This window comes from Syngnathus typhle, unplaced genomic scaffold, assembly GCF_033458585.1.
Source record: "Syngnathus typhle isolate RoL2023-S1 ecotype Sweden unplaced genomic scaffold, RoL_Styp_1.0 HiC_scaffold_63, whole genome shotgun sequence".
Classification (NCBI taxonomy): domain Eukaryota; kingdom Metazoa; phylum Chordata; class Actinopteri; order Syngnathiformes; family Syngnathidae; genus Syngnathus; species Syngnathus typhle.
Window position 1 is genome coordinate 215,843 of NW_026871969.1, and position 20,762 is coordinate 236,604.

The 20,762-nt window shown below is 44.5% G+C and overlaps 1 protein-coding gene across 1 annotated transcript; it reads left to right on the plus strand.

Moving 5' to 3' along the window:
• Positions 1–10,410: 10,410 nt before the first annotated feature.
• On the plus strand, positions 10,411–20,296 carry LOC133148324 (uncharacterized). The gene is made up of 2 exons (XM_061271423.1): positions 10,411–11,121; positions 17,294–20,296. The coding sequence occupies exon 2, from the start codon at positions 17,621–17,623 to the stop codon at positions 19,781–19,783; it is 2,163 nt and encodes a 720-aa protein (XP_061127407.1). The 5' UTR covers positions 10,411–11,121; positions 17,294–17,620; the 3' UTR covers positions 19,784–20,296.
• The last annotated feature ends 466 nt before the right edge of the window (positions 20,297–20,762 follow it).

The window sequence follows — 20,762 nt, forward strand, 5'->3', positions numbered from 1 at the left end:
AGCTGAGCACTTTTTCTGAATTGTGCCGCTCCCGTCACTCTGGTTAGGTTGGCATCGAAAAAAACGCTATCGGGTGCTTTAGAGTGCCGAGTTATTCACTGCGCATGAAGAAATGACCACCTCCAACGTTTGGTTTATGTTTAATAAGCATATTTAATTTTATTGCTTAAATCGCATTTTCTCGGCGAGCTGAGCACTTTTTCTGAATTGTGCCGCTCCCGTCACTCTGGTTAGGTTGGCATCGAAAAAAACGCTTTCGGGTGCTTTAGAGTGCCGAGTTTATTACTGCGCATTAAGAAATGACCACCTCCAACGTTTGGTTTATGTTTTATAAGCATTTTTAATTTTATTGCTTAAATCGCATTTTCTCGGCGAGCTGAGCGCTTTTTCTGAATTGTGCCGCTCCCGTAACTCTGGTTAGGTTGGCATCGAAAAAAACGCTCTCGGGTGCTTTAGAGTGCCGAGTTTATTACTGCGCATTAAGAAATGACCACCTCCAACGTTTGGTTTATGTTTTATAAGCATTTTTAATTTTATTGCTTAAATCGCATTTTCTCGGCGAGCTGAGCACTTTTTCTGAATTGTGCCGCTCCCGTCACTCTGGTTAGGTTGGCATCGAAAAAAACGCTCTCGGGTGCTTTAGAGTGCCGAGTTATTCACTGCGCATGAAGAAATGACCACCTCCAACGTTTGGTTTATGTTTTATAAGCATTTTTAATTTTATTGCTTAAATCGCATTTTCTCGGCGAGCTGAGCACTTTTTCTGAATTGTGCCGCTCCCGTCACTCTGGTTAGGTTGGCATCGAAAAAAACGCTCTCGGGTGCTTTAGAGTGCCGAGTTTATCACTGCGCATGAAGAAATGACCACCTCCAACGTTTGGTTTATGTTTTATAAGCATTTTTAATTTTATTGCTTAAATCGCATTTTCTCGGCGAGCTGAGCGCTTTTTCTGAATTGTGCCGCTCCCGTCACTCTGGTTAGGTTGGCATCGAAAAAAACGCTCTCGGGTGCTTTAGAGTGCCGAGTTATTCACTGCGCATGAAGAAATGACCACCTCCAACGTTTGGTTTATGTTTAATAAGCATTTTTAATTTTATTGCTTAAATCGCATTTTCTCGGCGAGCTGAGCGCTTTTTCTGAATTGTGCCGCTCCCGTCACTCTGGTTAGGTTGGCATCGAAAAAAACGCTCTCGGGTGCTTTAGAGTGCCGAGTTATTCACTGCGCATGAAGAAATGACCACCTCCAACGTTTGGTTTATGTTTAATAAGCATTTTTAATTTTATTGCTTAAATCGCATTTTCTCGGCGAGCTGAGCACTTTTTCTGAATTGTGCCGCTCCCGTCACTCTGGTTAGGTTGGCATCGAAAAAAACGCTCTCGGGTGCTTTAGAGTGCCGAGTTTATTACTGCGCATTAAGAAATGACCACCTCCAACGTTTGGTTTATGTTTTATAAGCATTTTTAATTTTATTACTTAAATCGCATTTTCTCGGCGAGCTGAGCACTTTTTCTGAATTGTGCCGCTCCCGTCACTCTGGTTAGGTTGGCATCGAAAAAAACGCTCTCGGGTGCTTTAGAGTGCCGAGTTATTCACTGCGCACGAAGAAATGACCACCTCCAACGTTTGGTTTATGTTTTATAAGCATTTTTAATTTTATTGCTTAAATCGCATTTTCTCGGCGAGCTGACCGCTTTTTCTGAATTGTGCCGCTCCCGTCACTCTGGTTAGGTTGGCATCGAAAAAAACGCTCTCGGGTGCTTTAGAGTGCCGAGTTTATTACTGCGCATTAAGAAATGACCACCTCCAACGTTTGGTCTATGTTTTATAAGCATTTTTAATTTTATTGCTTAAATCGCATTTTCTCGGCGAGCTGAGCACTTTTTCTGAATTGTGCCGCTCTCGTCACTCTGGTTAGGTTGGCATCGAAAAAAACGCTCTCGGGTGCTTTAGAGTGCCGAGTTTATTACTGCGCATTAAGAAATGACCACCTCCAACGTTTGGTTTATGTTTTATAAGCATTTTTAATTTTATTGCTTAAATCGCATTTTCTCGGCGAGCTGAGCACTTTTTCTGAATTGTGCCGCCCGTCACTCTGGTTAGGTTGGCATCGAAAAAAACGCTCTCGGGTGCTTTAGAGTGCCGAGTTATTCACTGCGCATGAAGAAATGACCACCTCCAACGTTTGGTTTATGTTTAATAAGCATTTTTAATTTTATTGCTTGAATCGCATTTTCTCGGCGAGCTGAGCACTTTTTCTGAATTGTGCCGCTCCCGTCACTCTGGTTAGGTTGGCATCGAAAAAAACGCTCTCGGGTGCTTTAGAGTGCCGAGTTTATCACTGCGCATGAAGAAATGACCACCTCCAACGTTTGGTTTATGTTTTATAAGCATTTTTAATTTTATTGCTTAAATCGCATTTTCTCGGCGAGCTGAGCGCTTTTTCTGAATTGTGCCGCTCCCGTCACTCTGGTTAGGTTGGCATCGAAAAAAAACGCTCTCGGGTGCTTTAGAGTGCCGAGTTTATCACTGCGCATGAAGAAATGACCACCTCCAACGTTTGGTTTATGTTTTATAAGCATTTTTAATTTTATTGCTTAAATCGCATTTTCTCGGCGAGCTGAGCACTTTTTCTGAATTGTGCCGCTCCCGTCACTCTGGTTAGGTTGGCATCGAAAAAAACGCTCTCGGGTGCTTTAGAGTGCCGAGTTTATCACTGCGCATGAAGAAATGACCACCTCCAACGTTTGGTTTATGTTTTATAAGCATTTTTAAATTTATTGCTTAAATCGCATTTTCTCGGCGAGCTGAGCGCTTTTTCTGAATTGTGCCGCTCCCGTCACTCTGGTTAGGTGTGCATCGAAAAAAACGCTCTCGGGTGCTTTAGAGTGCCGAGTTATTCACTGCGCATGAAGAAATGACCACCTCCAACGTTTGGTTTATGTTTTATAAGCATTTTTAGTTTTATTGCTTAAATCGCATTTTCTCGGCGAGCTGAGCACTTTTTCTGAATTGTGCCGCTCCCGTCACTCTGGTTAGGTTGGCATCGAAAAAAACGCTCTCGGGTGCTTTAGAGTGCCGGGTTTATCACTGCGCATGAAGAAATGACCACCTCCAACGTTTGGTTTATGTTTAATAAGCATTTTTAATTTTATTGCTTAAATCGCATTTTCTCGGCGAGCTGAGCACTTTTTCTGAATTGTGCCGCTCCCGTCACTCTGGTTAGGTTGGCATCGAAAAAAACGCTCTCGGGTGCTTTAGAGTGCCGACTTTATCACTGCGCATGAAGAAATGACCACCTCCAACGTTTGGTTTATGTTTTATAAGCATTTTTAATTTTATTGCTTAAATCGCATTTTCTCGGCGAGCTGAGCACTTTTTCTGAATTGTGCCGCTCCCGTCACTCTGGTTAGGTTGGCATCGAAAAAAACGCTCACGGGTGCTTTAGAGTGCCGAGTTTATTACTGCGCATTAAGAAATGACCACCTCCAACGTTTGGTTTATGTTTTATAAGCATTTTTAATTTTATTGCTTAAATCGCATTTTCTCGGCGAGCTGAGCACTTTTTCTGAATTGTGCCGCTCCCGTCACTCTGGTTAGGTTGGCATCGAAAAAAATGCTCTCGGGTGCTTTAGAGTGCCGAGTTATTCACTGCGCATGAAGAAATGACCACCTCCAACGTTTGGTTTATGTTTTATAAGCATTTTTAATTTTATTGCTTAAATCGCATTTTCTCGGCGAGCTGAGCACTTTTTCTGAATTGTGCCGCTCCCGTCACTCTGGTTAGGTTGGCATCGAAAAAAACGCTCTCGGGTGCTTTAGAGTGCCGAGTTTATCACTGCGCATGAAGAAATGACCACCTCCAACGTTTGGTTTATGTTTTATAAGCATTTTTAATTTTATTGCTTAAATCGCATTTTCTCGGCGAGCTGAGCGCTTTTTCTGAATTGTGCCGCTCCCGTCACTCTGGTTAGGTTGGCATCGAAAAAAACGCTCTCGGGTGCTTTAGAGTGCCGAGTTATTCACTGCGCATGAAGAAATGACCACCTCCAACGTTTAGTTTATGTTTAATAAGCATTTTTAATTTTATTGCTTAAATCGCATTTTCTCGGCGAGCTGAGCGCTTTTTCTGAATTGTGCCGCTCCCGTCACTCTGGTTAGGTTGGCATCGAAAAAAACGCTCTCGGGTGCTTTAGAGTGCCGAATTATTCACTGCGCATGAAGAAATGACCACCTCCAACGTTTGGTTTATGTTTTATAAGCATTTTTAATTTTATTGCTTAAATCGCATTTTCTCGGCGAGCTGAGCACTTTTTCTGAATTGTGCCGCTCCCGTCACTCTGGTTAGGTTGGCATCGAAAAAAACGCTCTCGGGTGCTTTAGAGTGCCGAGTTATTCACTGCGCATGAAGAAATGACCACCTCCAACGTTTGGTTTATGTTTTATAAGCATTTTGAATTTTATTGCTTAAATCGCATTTTCTCGGCGAGCTGAGCACTTTTTCTGAATTGTGCCGCTCCCGTCACTCTGGTTAGGTTGGCATCGAAAAAAACGCTCTCGGGTGCTTTAGAGTGCCGAGTTTATCACTGCGCATGAAGAAATGACCACCTCCAACGTTTGGTTTATGTTTTATAAGCATTTTTTATTTTATTGCTTAAATCGCATTTTCTCGGCGAGCTGAGCGCTTTTTCTGAATTGTGCCGCTCCCGTCACTCTGGTTAGGTTGGCATCGAAAAAAACGCTCTCGGGTGCTTTAGAGTGCCGAGTTATTCACTGCGCATGAAGAAATGACCACCTCCAACGTTTGGTTTATGTTTAATAAGCATTTTTAATTTTATTGCTTAAATCGCATTTTCTCGGCGAGCTGAGCGCTTTTTCTGAATTGTGCCGCTCCCTTCACTCTGGTTAGGTTGGCATCGAAAAAAACGCTCTCGGGTGCTTTAGAGTGCCGAGTTATTCACTGCGCATGAAGAAATGACCACCTCCAACGTTTGGTTTATGTTTAATAAGCATTTTTAATTTTATTGCTTAAATCGCATTTTCTCGGCGAGCTGAGCACTTTTTCTGAATTGTGCCGCTCCCGTCACTCTGGTTAGGTTGGCATCGAAAAAAACGCTCTCGGGTGCTTTAGAGGGCCGAGTTTATTACTGCGCATTAAGAAATGACCACCTCCAACGTTTGGTTTATGTTTTATAAGCATTTTTAATTGTATTGCTTAAATCGCATTTTCTCGGCGAGCTGAGCACTTTTTCTGAATTTTGCCGCTCCCGTCACTCTGGTTAGGTTGGCATCGAAAAAAACGCTCTCGGGTGCTTTAGAGTGCCGAGTTATTCACTGCGCACGAAGAAATGACCACCTCCAACGTTTGGTTTATGTTTTATAAGCATTTTTAATTTTATTGCTTAAATCGCATTTTCTCGGCGAGCTGAGCGCTTTTTCTGAATTGTGCCGCTCCCGTCACTCTGGTTAGGTTGGCATCGAAAAAAACGCTCTCGGGTGCTTTAGAGTGCCGAGTTTATTACTGCGCATTAAGAAATGACCACCTCCAACGTTTGGTTTATGTTTTATAAGCATTTTTAATTTTATTGCTTAAATCGCATTTTCTCGGCGAGCTGAGCACTTTTTCTGAATTGTGCCGCTCCCGTCACTCTGGTTAGGTTGGCATCGAAAAAAACGCTCTCGGGTGCTTTAGAGTGCCGAGTTTATTACTGCGCATTAAGAAATGACCACCTCCAACGTTTGGTTTATGTTTTATAAGCATTTTTAATTTTATTGCTTAAATCGCATTTTCTCGGCGAGCTGAGCACTTTTTCTGAATTGTGCCGCTCCCGTCACTCTGGTTAGGTTGGCATCGAAAAAAACGCTATCGGGTGCTTTAGAGTGCCGAGTTATTCACTGCGCATGAAGAAATAACCACCTCCAACGTTTGGTTTATGTTTAATAAGCATTTTTAATTTTATTGCTTAAATCGCATTTTCTCGGCGAGCTGAGCACTTTTTCTGAATTGTGCCGCTCCCGTCACTCTGGTTAGGTTGGCATCGAAAAAAACGCTCTCGGGTGCTTTAGAGTGCCGAGTTTATTACTGCGCATTAAGAAATGACCACCTCCAACGTTTGGTCTATGTTTTATAAGCATTTTTAATTTTATTGCTTAAATCGCATTTTCTCGGCGAGCTGAGCACTTTTTCTGAATTGTGCCGCTCTCGTCACTCTGGTTAGGTTGGCATCGAAAAAAACGCTCTCGGGTGCTTTAGAGTGCCGAGTTTATTACTGCGCATTAAGAAATGACCACCTCCAACGTTTGGTTTATGTTTTATAAGCATTTTTAATTTTATTGCTTAAATCGCATTTTCTCGGCGAGCTGAGCACTTTTTCTGAATTGTGCCGCCCGTCACTCTGGTTAGGTTGGCATCGAAAAAAACGCTCTCGGGTGCTTTAGAGTGCCGAGTTATTCACTGCGCATGAAGAAATGACCACCTCCAACGTTTGGTTTATGTTTTATAAGCATTTTTAATTTTATTGCTTAAATCGCATTTTCTCGGCGAGCTGAGCACTTTTTCTGAATTGTGCCGCTCCCGTCACTCTGGTTAGGTTGGCATCGAAAAAAACGCTCTCGGGTGCTTTAGAGTGCCGAGTTTATCACTGCGCATGAAGAAATGACCACCTCCAACGTTTGGTTTATGTTTTATAAGCATTTTTAATTTTATTGCTTAAATCGCATTTTCTCGGCGAGCTGAGCGCTTTTTCTGAATTGTGCCGCTCCCGTCACTCTGGTTAGGTTGGCATCGAAAAAAACGCTCTCGGGTGCTTTAGAGTGCCGAGTTATTCACTGCGCATGAAGAAATGACCACCTCCAACGTTTGGTTTATGTTTAATAAGCATTTTTAATTTTATTGCTTAAATCGCATTTTCTCGGCGAGCTGAGCGCTTTTTCTGAATTGTGCCGCTCCCTTCACTCTGGTTAGGTTGGCATCGAAAAAAACGCTCTCGGGTGCTTTAGAGTGCCGAGTTATTCACTGCGCATGAAGAAATGACCACCTCCAACGTTTGGTTTATGTTTAATAAGCATTTTTAATTTTATTGCTTAAATCGCATTTTCTCGGCGAGCTGAGCACTTTTTCTGAATTGTGCCGCTCCCGTCACTCTGGTTAGGTTGGCATCGAAAAAAACGCTCTCGGGTGCTTTAGAGGGCCGAGTTTATTACTGCGCATTAAGAAATGACCACCTCCAACGTTTGGTTTATGTTTTATAAGCATTTTTAATTTTATTGCTTAAATCGCATTTTCTCGGCGAGCTGAGCACTTTTTCTGAATTTTGCCGCTCCCGTCACTCTGGTTAGGTTGGCATCGAAAAAAACGCTCTCGGGTGCTTTAGAGTGCCGAGTTATTCACTGCGCACGAAGAAATGACCACCTCCAACGTTTGGTTTATGTTTTATAAGCATTTTTAATTTTATTGCTTAAATCGCATTTTCTCGGCGAGCTGAGCGCTTTTTCTGAATTGTGCCGCTCCCGTCACTCTGGTTAGGTTGGCATCGAAAAAAACGCTCTCGGGTGCTTTAGAGTGCCGAGTTTATTACTGCGCATTAAGAAATGACCACCTCCAACGTTTGGTTTATGTTTTATAAGCATTTTTAATTTTATTGCTTAAATCGCATTTTCTCGGCGAGCTGAGCACTTTTTCTGAATTGTGCCGCTCCCGTCACTCTGGTTAGGTTGGCATCGAAAAAAACGCTCTCGGGTGCTTTAGAGTGCCGAGTTTATTACTGCGCATTAAGAAATGACCACCTCCAACGTTTGGTTTATGTTTTATAAGCATTTTTAATTTTATTGCTTAAATCGCATTTTCTCGGCGAGCTGAGCACTTTTTCTGAATTGTGCCGCTCCCGTCACTCTGGTTAGGTTGGCATCGAAAAAAACGCTATCGGGTGCTTTAGAGTGCCGAGTTATTCACTGCGCATGAAGAAATAACCACCTCCAACGTTTGGTTTATGTTTAATAAGCATTTTTAATTTTATTGCTTAAATCGCATTTTCTCGGCGAGCTGAGCACTTTTTCTGAATTGTGCCGCTCCCGTCACTCTGGTTAGGTTGGCATCGAAAAAAACGCTCTCGGGTGCTTTAGAGTGCCGAGTTTATTACTGCGCATTAAGAAATGACCACCTCCAACGTTTGGTCTATGTTTTATAAGCATTTTTAATTTTATTGCTTAAATCGCATTTTCTCGGCGAGCTGAGCACTTTTTCTGAATTGTGCCGCTCTCGTCACTCTGGTTAGGTTGGCATCGAAAAAAACGCTCTCGGGTGCTTTAGAGTGCCGAGTTTATTACTGCGCATTAAGAAATGACCACCTCCAACGTTTGGTTTATGTTTTATAAGCATTTTTAATTTTATTGCTTAAATCGCATTTTCTCGGCGAGCTGAGCACTTTTTCTGAATTGTGCCGCCCGTCACTCTGGTTAGGTTGGCATCGAAAAAAACGCTCTCGGGTGCTTTAGAGTGCCGAGTTATTCACTGCGCATGAAGAAATGACCACCTCCAACGTTTGGTTTATGTTTAATAAGCATTTTTAATTTTATTGCTTGAATCGCATTTTCTCGGCGAGCTGAGCACTTTTTCTGAATTGTGCCGCTCCCGTCACTCTGGTTAGGTTGGCATCGAAAAAAACGCTCTCGGGTGCTTTAGAGTGCCGAGTTTATCACTGCGCATGAAGAAATGACCACCTCCAACGTTTGGTTTATGTTTAATAAGCATTTTTAATTTTATTGCTTGAATCGCATTTTCTCGGCGAGCTGAGCACTTTTTCTGAATTGTGCCGCTCCCGTCACTCTGGTTAGGTTGGCATCGAAAAAAACGCTCTCGGGTGCTTTAGAGTGCCGAGTTTATCACTGCGCATGAAGAAATGACCACCTCCAACGTTTGGTTTATGTTTTATAAGCATTTTTAATTTTATTGCTTAAATCGCATTTTCTCGGCGAGCTGAGCGCTTTTTCTGAATTGTGCCGCTCCCGTCACTCTGGTTAGGTTGGCATCGAAAAAAAACGCTCTCGGGTGCTTTAGAGTGCCGAGTTTATCACTGCGCATGAAGAAATGACCACCTCCAACGTTTGGTTTATGTTTAATAAGCATTTTTAATTTTATTGCTTAAATCGCATTTTCTCGGCGAGCTGAGCACTTTTTCTGAATTGTGCCGCTCCCGTCACTCTGGTTATAGGTTGGCATCGAAAAAAACGCTCTCGGGTGCTTTAGAGTGCCGACTTTATCACTGCGCATGAAGAAATGACCACCTCCAACGTTTGGTTTATGTTTTATGAGCATTTTTAATTTTATTGCTTAAATCGCATTTTCTCGGCGAGCTGAGCACTTTTTCTGAATTGTGCCGCTCCCGTCACTCTGGTTAGGTTGGCATCGAAAAAAACGCTCACGGGTGCTTTAGAGTGCCGAGTTTATTACTGCGCATTAAGAAATGACCACCTCCAACGTTTGGTTTATGTTTTATAAGCATTTTTAATTTTATTGCTTAAATCGCATTTTCTCGGCGAGCTGAGCACTTTTTCTGAATTGTGCCGCTCCCGTCACTCTGGTTAGGTTGGCATCGAAAAAAATGCTCTCGGGTGCTTTAGAGTGCCGAGTTATTCACTGCGCATGAAGAAATGACCACCTCCAACGTTTGGTTTATGTTTTATAAGCATTTTTAATTTTATTGCTTAAATCGCATTTTCTCGGCGAGCTGAGCACTTTTTCTGAATTGTGCCGCTCCCGTCACTCTGGTTAGGTTGGCATCGAAAAAAACGCTCTCGGGTGCTTTAGAGTGCCGAGTTTATCACTGCGCATGAAGAAATGACCACCTCCAACGTTTGGTTTATGTTTTATAAGCATTTTTAATTTTATTGCTTAAATCGCATTTTCTCGGCGAGCTGAGCGCTTTTTCTGAATTGTGCCGCTCCCGTCACTCTGGTTAGTTTGGCATCGAAAAAAACGCTCTCGGGTGCTTTAGAGTGCCGAGTTATTCACTGCGCACGAAGAAATGACCACCTCCAACGTTTGGTTTATGTTTTATAAGCATTTTTAATTTTATTGCTTAAATCGCATTTTCTCGGCGAGCTGAGCGCTTTTTCTGAATTGTGCCGCTCCCGTCACTCTGGTTAGGTTGGCATCGAAAAAAACGCTCTCGGGTGCTTTAGAGTGCCGAGTTTATCACTGCGCATGAAGAAATGACCACCTCCAACGTTTGGTTTATGTTTTATAAGCATTTTTAATTTTATTGCTTAAATCGCATTTTCTCGGCGAGCTGAGCACTTTTTCTGAATTGTGCCGCTCCCGTCACTCTGGTTAGGTTGGCATCGAAAAAAACGCTCTCGGGTGCTTTAGAGTGCCGAGTTTATTACTGCGCATTAAGAAATGACCACCTCCAACGTTTGTGTTAGATAAATTGTATATATATGTTATCATGCGTTCCCTAATGAGTACTTATTAATAAGTTATTGCGCAGAATGCTTGCTGTTTCGCCTTGCAGACGTCCACCAGTCCACAACAAGTCATACGATGCTGTCTGGGGCTTCCTGACCTTCTACACCTCTGGGAATCCAAGAAAGTTGCTGATAGCTCAATCTACTCTGTTGATGTCTGCACATGACATTCTGTCCTTGCATTCCTTTCCCATGGCGTCCTGTCTGTAACTACTTGTTTCACATAGAATACTTGTTTATGTCCTTGCGCTCCTTTATTTTCTCATGAGACTAGGCCATGCTTTCCCCCCCACCTGTTAGGGGCTGGTCTCACATTGTAGATAGGGCATCCCTTAATAAAAAGAGCGAGGGGTGTGACAGATCTTTAGTGTATTTTGGACTGCTGTAAGTCTGGATGCACTCCTCGCGAGAAAAGACTCAACATTCTGCCTCACTGGTTTTGTCTGCTGATCCTTTTGCTGATTTTGAACCTGACAGATTTTTGGGGGCTCGTCCGGGATCTCAATAGACCTACTTCGGGTTCCGGCTGACTTTTCGACGCAGGACAAGTCCTTGGCCAAGGCATATAGAGGAAACCCTTTTCACGGGGCTGACTCGATCAGTCAGCTGGACGCCGGAGTGGTTGACGAGATCGTCCGAGGGAAAGGCCCAGCGGACTGTGAGTATGAATGTTGATTCTGTTGAAAGGAATGAAAGTGTAGTGGCAAGAGGTCACTTGAAACCTTGACAATTCTAGACCCTATCAAGTGCATATTTAGAGACAGTTAAATTCTGTATGGGATGCTGGAGTCCCCTGACGTAAACGTCAGTTAAATTCCACAGGAGGGCAGACTCCTCTGTTTTCTAAAGAAATAAAGAAGTACAGGTAGTTGGAGCAGTTAAATCCCGCTGAGGTGTGGTGGGGCCTCCTCACTAACCTTCCTACTGTGTTAGTTTTCTGCTGCCATCTGTGGTGGGTTTTCCTTATCCCTTGTTTAGCTGGTTTGGCTTCTTTCTCCGTGAAAAGATAGGTTTTATATTTACTTTGGGAAAAAGGTAAAGATAAGTTTTCCTTACACAATAGGGAGGTTAAAGAGTTGTTAAAATCCACTGGAGGGCGGGCTCCCCTGCTTGCCTGTGAGACGATAGGAATGCGCATTGTGTGTGTGTGTGCGTGTGTATGGTTTGACTGAGAGTGACCTCATTTGAGCTCTGATTTGAGGTTTGAGTCCTCTGTATAAACACGCAGGAGTGTAAACAGTGGCTTTGTGTGGACGAAAGCAAGGATTCTCCGTTTCCTCCGGAGACCCACCACACATCGAACATTTATCCACTGTCCTGTGAACTAAATTGGCTTTAGGACACTGCGGGTGCCATTCAAATTGCCAAATCCGTAAACTAAACAAATAAATCATGGGGACAGCAAATAGCAAGCAAAAGCCGCTGCCCCGACATGAATTGAAATGCAAAGATTGGACATTGATGGAAGCAGTTGACCCCGAAAATGTTAAATATCTTGACAAATGGATAACCGATTACAAATTTGACGGTCAGCTGAAAACAAATTCGTTGAATAACCTAAAGCAATCAATTGATGCTAAATGTGGTGTAAAGAGGAATAACGACGGATATCATCTAATAGTAAAATGGGAATTGGAGGCTGAGAAGAGAAAATGTGGGCAGATAAGAGAAAGACTGAGAGATAAGGAAGACGGAGGAAAGATAAGAAAGAACTTGTTGTTGCACAGGCAGGAGGATGATGAGACAGTGTCAGCGCGGGCTCGCTTGAAGGCCAAAGCTGACGATGCGATGAATGAGGATGAAAAGAATGATCAATCTATAGAGACGGAGATTGCAGCACGCCAAAGTGAACCAATTTTCCCGTCTCTGTACCCCAAATTACCAAGCACAAATCATCCTCCTGAGTATGGTGCTTCTGCTCGTGGTGTGTTGACGCGGAGCCGTGCTCGTGGTGTGTTGACGCGGGGCCGTGCTAAGTTGGTTCCTTCGGCTGACGCAGACGCATACCCGATGATTGAAGTGGCGAATCCTCATGATGAGGGAGGACCCACAATTTTAGTATACAGAACATGGACCCACGCTGATATAAAATCAGCAATTGAGGGTATAGCGTTGCCCACTGAAGATGTTGATCAATATTGTACCGACATGAGACAACTCATTGCTTCATACAATTTGAGTGGCGATGAAGTACAACAGGTTTTTATGGCATCTTTAACCAAACATTGGGCAAGCGTTAAAGGCACCTGGGATCCCTTTGATTCCCGGGGCCGTCCATTGGAATGTACCGGGGTGCCATTACAAAGAGAAATTGACCAACTATTGGGCAGGATCAAAATAAAATTTGAACGTAGAGCAAATTACACAGACATTGGCCGAACCAAACAAAAAGAAGATGAGTTGTTTGAAGACTTTAGGCACAGACTCGAGAGAGTGTTCAAGGCCAATAGTGGCTTGGAGCATGGATCTGATGTTTATGACCAACAACTCAAAAACGCTCTACATGCGAATTCGCGACCAGCGATCCAGAGCTGGATCACTAAACATATGATCACTTTCCCGACATCTACCTTGCCACAGTTCATTGATCATGCTATACACGCCGAGAAAGTTGTCAATGCAAAAAGGGCAAAAGAGAAGGGGAAAATGGGCACCGTGTTTTTTGTTAAAGGAGAGCAGTCTGAGATGTTTTATCAAAATAAGACCTTCGAACCGCGCCTGGGGGGGCGTGGTCGTAACAAATTCCGTGGCAAGGGTAGAGGGGGGTACAGTCGTGATTCTCCCAATTATGGAACGAATGACCAGCCCGCTTCAGGTCAGTCAAGACGGTACAATGCTGGACCTCCCGTTTGCTGGTCATGTGGGGAAACAGGCCATATAGCAAGAAACTGCCCAGATAATCACAGGGGTGGGAGTAGACCTCCCTTATGACTGGCCGAAGGTCAAAATACAGTTGAAACAACTGTCTTGTCAACAGCTCCCCCTGTTGATGTAGATTTGAACATTCAAGATTTGTTGATGAACAATGTTGAGAAGCCAGTGATAACTCTATTCGTAAACGGGACTCCAATAACCTTTTTGTGTGACTCAGGGGCATGTGTGACCACGTGTCGTGACATACCTGCAGATGTGCAAAGTAACGGTAGATCCTTTTGGGTGAGAGCAGCGAATGGGCTGGCAACCCCAGTTCCCCAGTCTCGACCAGTTTGGATACGGGACCCAGAAGGGGGAAGTTGTTGCATTCCCATTTTGCTGATGCCCAGTTGCCCTATTAATTTGCTAGGTAGAGACGCTCTCACTGCCCTTGGGCTTTCCCTTGTGTCTCTTAATGGTCAAATTGCTGTCAAAAGGCGACACCAGTTACAGATATTTGGCCAATTTCACTGCTACTATTTTTATTCATTGGATTTGGCTGACGCAGAAGTGATGGAATTTGGTTCCCCTCTTTTGGCCCGTGTGGCCACCCTTTTGCGCTGCCCTGAACAAGCAATGGAAGCCAATCAACTATACATAACTATGTGGCATAAAGACACACCGGGTCCTGATCACAACTACGAGAACATGCTTGAGGCTGCTACACCTGCCACCTTGACAACTTCTTTCCTTCTGCACGATGGTGAGAGCCGTGCTTGTGTAGTCATACAAGCGGCTCCCCCTGCTGTGCAGAAGTTACACGTGTCTCCCACTCCGCTCCACATCTCTCTCTACAGGCCTCACACCGCAGCCTGGCAGAGTTTAGGATTTATGGCTGGTGATGCCTTGGCAGCTTCTGACTGGACTCAGGTTGATCCTGGCTCCTTTTACAGTCCTTCCACCAAGCTCTTCAAACAAAATATGACTAAAGCCTTGTCATTCATTAGTGGAATCCACGCTGATCCTGGTGTTGAGCAAACACCCTCATCTTGAGATTATGTGTTGACGTCCGATGACGAGCACATCCTCGCTGAGGTCCCAAGTCATCTTTGGTCTGCGGGTCCTTCTGACGTTGGTTTAGTGAAAGGTGCGCTTCCTGTTGTCATAAGACCTAAAACTGAATACCGCCCTTGTGTGAGGCAGTATCCTTTAAAACCTGATGCCTTACAGGGTATAGCACCTGTTATTTCTGATTTATTAAAAGCAGGTGTCATCGTTCCTTGCCCGGATTCTCCTTGCAATACCCCAATTTTCCCTGTAAAGAAGGCACCCCCTTCTGTGGGGTGGAGAATGGTGCAAGACTTGCAAGCTGTAAACAATGCTGTTATTCAGAGAGCACCTTGTGTCCCTGACCCGCATACTTTGTTGAATTCATTGACACCTGATGCGAAAATCTTCACAGTGATTGACATTAGCAATGCTTTTTTCTCTGTCCCTATTGCAAAAGAGAGTCAGTTTTGGTTTGCGTTTACATATGCTGGCTCAAGGTACACCTTTTCAAGGTTACCACAAGGGTACTGTGAAAGCCCGACAATTTACTCCCAGGTGATGGCAGCCAGCATGGCTAAATTTGTCCCGCCAATGGGAAGTCAGATCTTGCTTTATGTTGATGACATTTTGATAGCATCTCCTGATTTTGCCTCTTGCCAAAAAGACACGCTTGCAGTGCTGCATCACTTGGCAAGTGAAGGCCACAAGGTCAGCAAGAACAAGCTTCAACTGTGGTCTGCTGAAATTAAGTATCTAGGCCACAATCTAAGTTCCCAAGGTCGATCCATAATTGAAAGCAGAAAAGCCTCTATTTTACAAGCTCCTAAGCCACTAACAAAGAAGCAAATGATGTCTTTTTTGGGTCTCACAGGTTATTGTAGAAACTGGATACTTGATTATGCCCAAATTGTTGCTCCTCTGTCCAAATTGATGTATGTGGAAGACATCTCAATGTCCGCTCACTTAAAATGGACTCCTGAAGCCGAGGATGCTTTTGTTTTGATCAAACAGGCTTTAGTCTCCAGCTCCACTCTAGCCTTACCCAACTATGATAAGGTGTTTGTCCAGACTGTTGACTGCAAAGGTCATTACATGACCTCTGTTTTGCTCCAATCACATGGCTCAAAATTGCGTCCTATTGCTTTTTATTCCTCTAAACTGGACAGTGTTGCATGTGCTCTCCCACCATGCGTGAGGGCCGTGGTGGCAGCCTCCATGGCTGTGGAGAGCAGTGCTGGTGTTGTGTTATTTCATCCTTTAACACTGAAAGTTCCTCATGCTGTCTCGGCTCTTCTGCTACAGACTAATATGACCTTTCTGTCGCCTGCGCGTCATCTTTCTTGCATGGCTACGTTGCTGTCTCAGCCGCATCTGACCGTTGAAAGATGCACGACACTCAATCCTGCCACTCTCATTCCCCTTCCTGACGATGGCGAATTCCATGATTGTGTCGATGCTGCCCAACAGATTGCAAAGGCTCGGCCTGATTTGGAAGATACGCCTCTGCCAGATGGTCATGTGGTTTTTGTTGATGGGTCTTCTAAGAAGAATGAATCTGGTGTGACCCTTACTGGGTATGCCATTGTTACTGCCGACGTGGTTTTGGAGGCTGCTAAACTGCCATCCAATATGTCGGCACAGGCCGCTGAGCTCATTGCTTTGACTGGGGCCTGTAAATTGTTTGCAAACAAGTCCGTCACTATCTGGACTGATAGTCAGTATGCTTTTGCTACAGTGCATGTTTTTGCTCAGCAGTGGAGCAACCGTGGCATGATAACTTCTACAGGGAAGCCCGTCTCCCATTCCGCTATACTAACTCAACTTTTGGATGCTGTCCAGCTGCCTTTAAAGGTAGCGGTTTGCAAGTGTGCTGCTCACACTGCGGGCTCTGATCCTGTTTCTCTCGGTAATGCTTTTGCTGACAAATCCGCTAAGGCCGCTGCGGAAGGCCTGCTTCATGTCCTCTCGTCTCTCACGGCTCATGATTCAATGTCACACATCTCCCCTGATGTGTTGCTTGACATGCAGTCTCAGAGCCCCTCCCAGGAACGACTCTCTTGGGAAAAGCGGGGTGCTACTAAAAACACCGATGGTCTTTTTGTGTGACCTTTGGGCAAACCTGTCTTGCCTCGTAGCTTGTTCAAATGGGCTGCTATTTCAAGTCACGGGGTCACCCATGTCTCGGCGGGAGGTATGGTGAAACAAGTCGAGGCTATTTATACAACATACGGCTTTGCCGCTTTTTCACAACGATTTTGCAGAGCGTGTTTGATCTGTGCTAAACATAACCCACAAGGCAATTTAAGACCTCAGAGAGGGAAATTCCCGACTCCATTGTACCCGTTTCAGACTATACATATGGATTATATCCAATTACATAAATGTGAAGGGAAAGAATATTGATTGGTCATAATAGACGCATTTTCTAAATGGGTAGAAATATTTCCTACCAAACATGCAGATGCACTCACAGTGGCAAAAGCCTTATGCAAAGACATCATTCCAAGGTACGGTATTCCAGAAACAATTTATAGCGACAATGGTCCACATTTTGTAAATCAAATAGTGCATAACATTGGGAGAATGTTCCACATAAATGTAAAGAACCATTGTTCATACAGACCGCAATCCGCTGGCCTGGTTGAGAGAGCGAACCAGTCTATAAAAAACAGATTAAAGAAATGTATGGAAGAAACAAACGACCGTGGACTCAGTGTTTAGACCTGGTTAAAATGTACATAAATATTACAAGTACAACAGGGCTAACTCCTTATGAAACTATGTTTGGGAGACCTTACAGGCTTCCTCAGTTCAAAAACACATGGGAGATCCCCGAGGAAGCCACGTTAGCTGATTACATGAGGAAAATGTTGGAACGTCAAAAGTTTCTAACCAATAACACTGATGATGAACCCATTTCTCTGCAGGAAGACCCCAAGGTGGTACCGGGAGACTGGGTTTTGATCAGGAGTATCAAGAGGAAGAATTGGCATTCACCCAAATGGGAAGGTCCCTTTTTGGTACTACTCACGACACCTAATGCTTTAAAAATAGCCGAACGCAACACGTGGATTCATTTAACTCATTGTAAAAAAGTGATCTCCGCAGACCCAACCTAAGTACGGAAGGTGAGCAAAGTCTGGTAATAGTGCCTGATTCTGGTGTCAAGATCCAGGGTTGACACGAAAGCTAGCCGAAGAATTCCAAGACACCAACCCGAAGCTCAGGGTGTTGACTCTGGGGAGATCCAAAACATGAGCATTGGAGAGTCATTTGGTGAGTGCTTTAATCGGGCTGTAGCCTGCGCGAAGTCTACCATGTGCTTTTGGTTGTTTTTGCTGGTTTGTGTTACCATTATATTTCTTTCGGGGGTTACTTTATCTGGAGGGATAGAGTACCGTGAGCCTCGCACATTATTCTCTCAGGCGACTGCTAACGCTAATTCTAGTCGATGTGGCTCATGGGGAGAACTTGCTAGACATAAGCGCGACACTAAATCCCCTTTTGGTCATGTTGTTTGTGTTCCAGGAGCCGTCCGTGTTCCGACCTGTGTACCATGGCTTTTGTCTTGGGCTTATAATAACTCATTAATGTTTACTGTGGCTCCTAACACATCTTCTTCTATTATTTTACCTTTGAAAAGTTTGAAAGGGTTTCGTAATGGTCGCCCCACTACTGGAGATAGATGGCTCGGGTATTGGTGGTATTTAACTGGCCACCCGGTTAACACCGGCTGGGGCACCCTTGTCACCACGCAAATGCGAGGGTATTGGCCCTCTGGTTCCAGTGACGAGGCTGTGTTCTTTGCTAAACGAGTGACTTTGATGAATCGGGGCACAAGCCTCCTTTTGACTCTTACACTCCCTGACGGTCATATTCGTCCTCCAAATGCCACCTTGTTTAACACTTCTTGTTGGGGTTTTCAACTGTGGGCTTGGTCCTCTGGAACCGATCCTCGCTTTCCTATTGCTATTTGCCTTAATAGAACAATGTCGGTCGCAGACCGTCCCGTTACAAAAAAATACACCTTGTCAGCGGGAGCAAAGATCACAAGTACGCTCCTCACTGATGTAGACAGCTATTTTGTGGCCTCCACAGGGATAAGCGGTCATACTAACAACTGGCTTCTTATGGCTGAGCAGGCCGCAAAGATGGCTGGCGCTAGTTGCATTGCATGCATGGGTCCCAGACCTCTTTTGAAAATCATACCTGCAAATATAGGCCCTAAGTGTGCTGTCGTTTTGATGTTAGACTCGTCCATTTCACCCACTCACGATTGTTTTAGATGGGATACGGTTTACCCTGTTGCCCCTATGACAAAGCACAAACCCCTTTTTTCGTCTGTTGTAGCTAAGGGTAATTTTACATGCATTAGATTGCCTGGTACCGGGGTGAAGCTCGGCGCCATACCTGCTCCGTGGTGTGGGTCCGTGACCGAGGTCACGGCCCCTTTTTTGCCCATTGCTCGTTGTGATATTTGGTTTTGGTGTAATAGTAACAAGCTTTATGATAGGTTGCCTTTCGACAGCGCTGGAATTTGCGCTTTGGTAACCCTATTGCTACCTGTTCATTTGATACCAATGTCCTCTTATGATCTAACGTCTTTTGCTAAGTCCGTAGTGCCCAAATTCTGGCCGAGAACGAAACGAGACGCCGAATGGCGGGGCGCAGCTAATCCAACCTACATCGACGCCATTGGTGTTCCTAGGGGAGTGCCGGATGAGTATAAGCTGGTGAATCAGATAGCAGCTGGTTTTGAATCCGCCCTGTGTTGGTGGTGTACTCTTAACAAAAATGTTGACAGGATTAACTACGTCCATTACAACGTGCAGAGGCTTGGAAACTGGACCGAGGCGGGTTTCAAGGCGGTCCACTCCCAACTGGCCGCTACTTCCCTCATGGCTTTCCAGAATCGAATGGCCCTTGACATGCTACTCTCAAGAGAGGGCGGTGTCTGCGCCATGTTCGGTGAGCAATGTTGCACTTTTATTCCAAATAACACTGCGGCCGACGGAAGCCTGTCCCAGGCCCTTGAGGGCCTGCGGGCCTTGAACGGGAAGATGAAGGAGCACAGTGGAGTGAACACGGAGGTTTGGGCCGACTGGTTGAACGTGTTCGGAAAGTACCGCACCCTGGTTTCCTCTGCCCTGGTCTCCGTTGCCGTTTTCTCTGCCATTTTGACCTTGTGTGGATGTTGTTGCATCCCTTGTCTCCGATCCCTAATTAACAGGCTAATTACGGCTGCTATCTCTCCACCAGCTGAGACTTTCCCGTTGCTCCTAAGGGATGACCTTTCGGTCGGCGGGGGTTCCTTCTCTGTTGACGGCCCGGTCAGCGAATCTGTTGTGGTAAACTTGTCCGATTTGTTTTCTGACCCGGGCTTTGCCGATTGTGACTCAATTTCCTCCCGTGTGTAAGTTGGTTCCTGCGAAATGTGATCCCTGTGGCTGTAAATCTTTTTGAAGTGGCCATATGGGTGATGGGTTGGTCTCCGGGAACTTATGATAAACAGGGGGGAATTGTTAGATAAATTGTATATATATGTTATCATGCGTTCCCTAATGAGTACTTATTAATAAGTTATTGCGCAGAATGCTTGCTGTTTCGCCTTGCAGACGTCCACCAGTCCACAACAAGTCATACGATGCTGTCTGGGGCTTCCTGACCTTCTACACCTCTGGGAATCCAAGAAAGTTGCTGATAGCTCAATCTACTCTGTTGATGTCTGCACATGACATTCTGTCCTTGCATTCCTTTCCCATGGCGTCCTGTCTGTAACTACTTGTTTCACATAGAATACTTGTTTATGTCCTTGCGCTCCTTTATTTTCTCATGAGACTAGGCCATGCTTTCCCCCCCACCTGTTAGGGGCTGGTCTCACATTGTAGATAGGGCATCCCTTAATAAAAAGAGCGAGGGGTGTGACAGATCTTTAGTGTATTTTGGACTGCTGTAGGTCTGGATGCACTCCTCGCGAGAAAAGACTCAACATTCTGCCTCACTGGTTTTGTCTGCTGATCCTTTTGCTGATTTTGAACCTGACAGTTTGGTTTATGTTTTATAAGCATTTTTAATTTTATTGCTTAAATCGCATTTTCTCGGCGAGCTGAGCACTTTATCTGAATTGTGCCGCTCCCGTCACTCTGGTTAGGTTGGCATCGAAAAAAACGCTCTCGGGTGCTTTAGAGTGCCGAGTTTATTACTGCGCATGAAGAAATGACCACCTCCAACGTTTGGTTTATGTTTAATAAGCATTTTTAATTTTATTGCTTAAATCGCATTTTCTCGGCGAGCTGAGCACTTTTTCTGAATTGTGCCGCTCCCGTCACTCTGGTTAGGTTGGCATCGAAAAAAACGCTCTCGGGTGCTTTAGAGTGCCGAGTTATTCACTGCGCA

What these genes read in the sequence shown, in the direction of transcription:
- LOC133148324 (XM_061271423.1), top strand. Translation starts at nt 17,621, where the DNA reads ATGAGCATTGGAGAGTCATTTGGTGAGTGCTTTAATCGGGCTGTAGCC.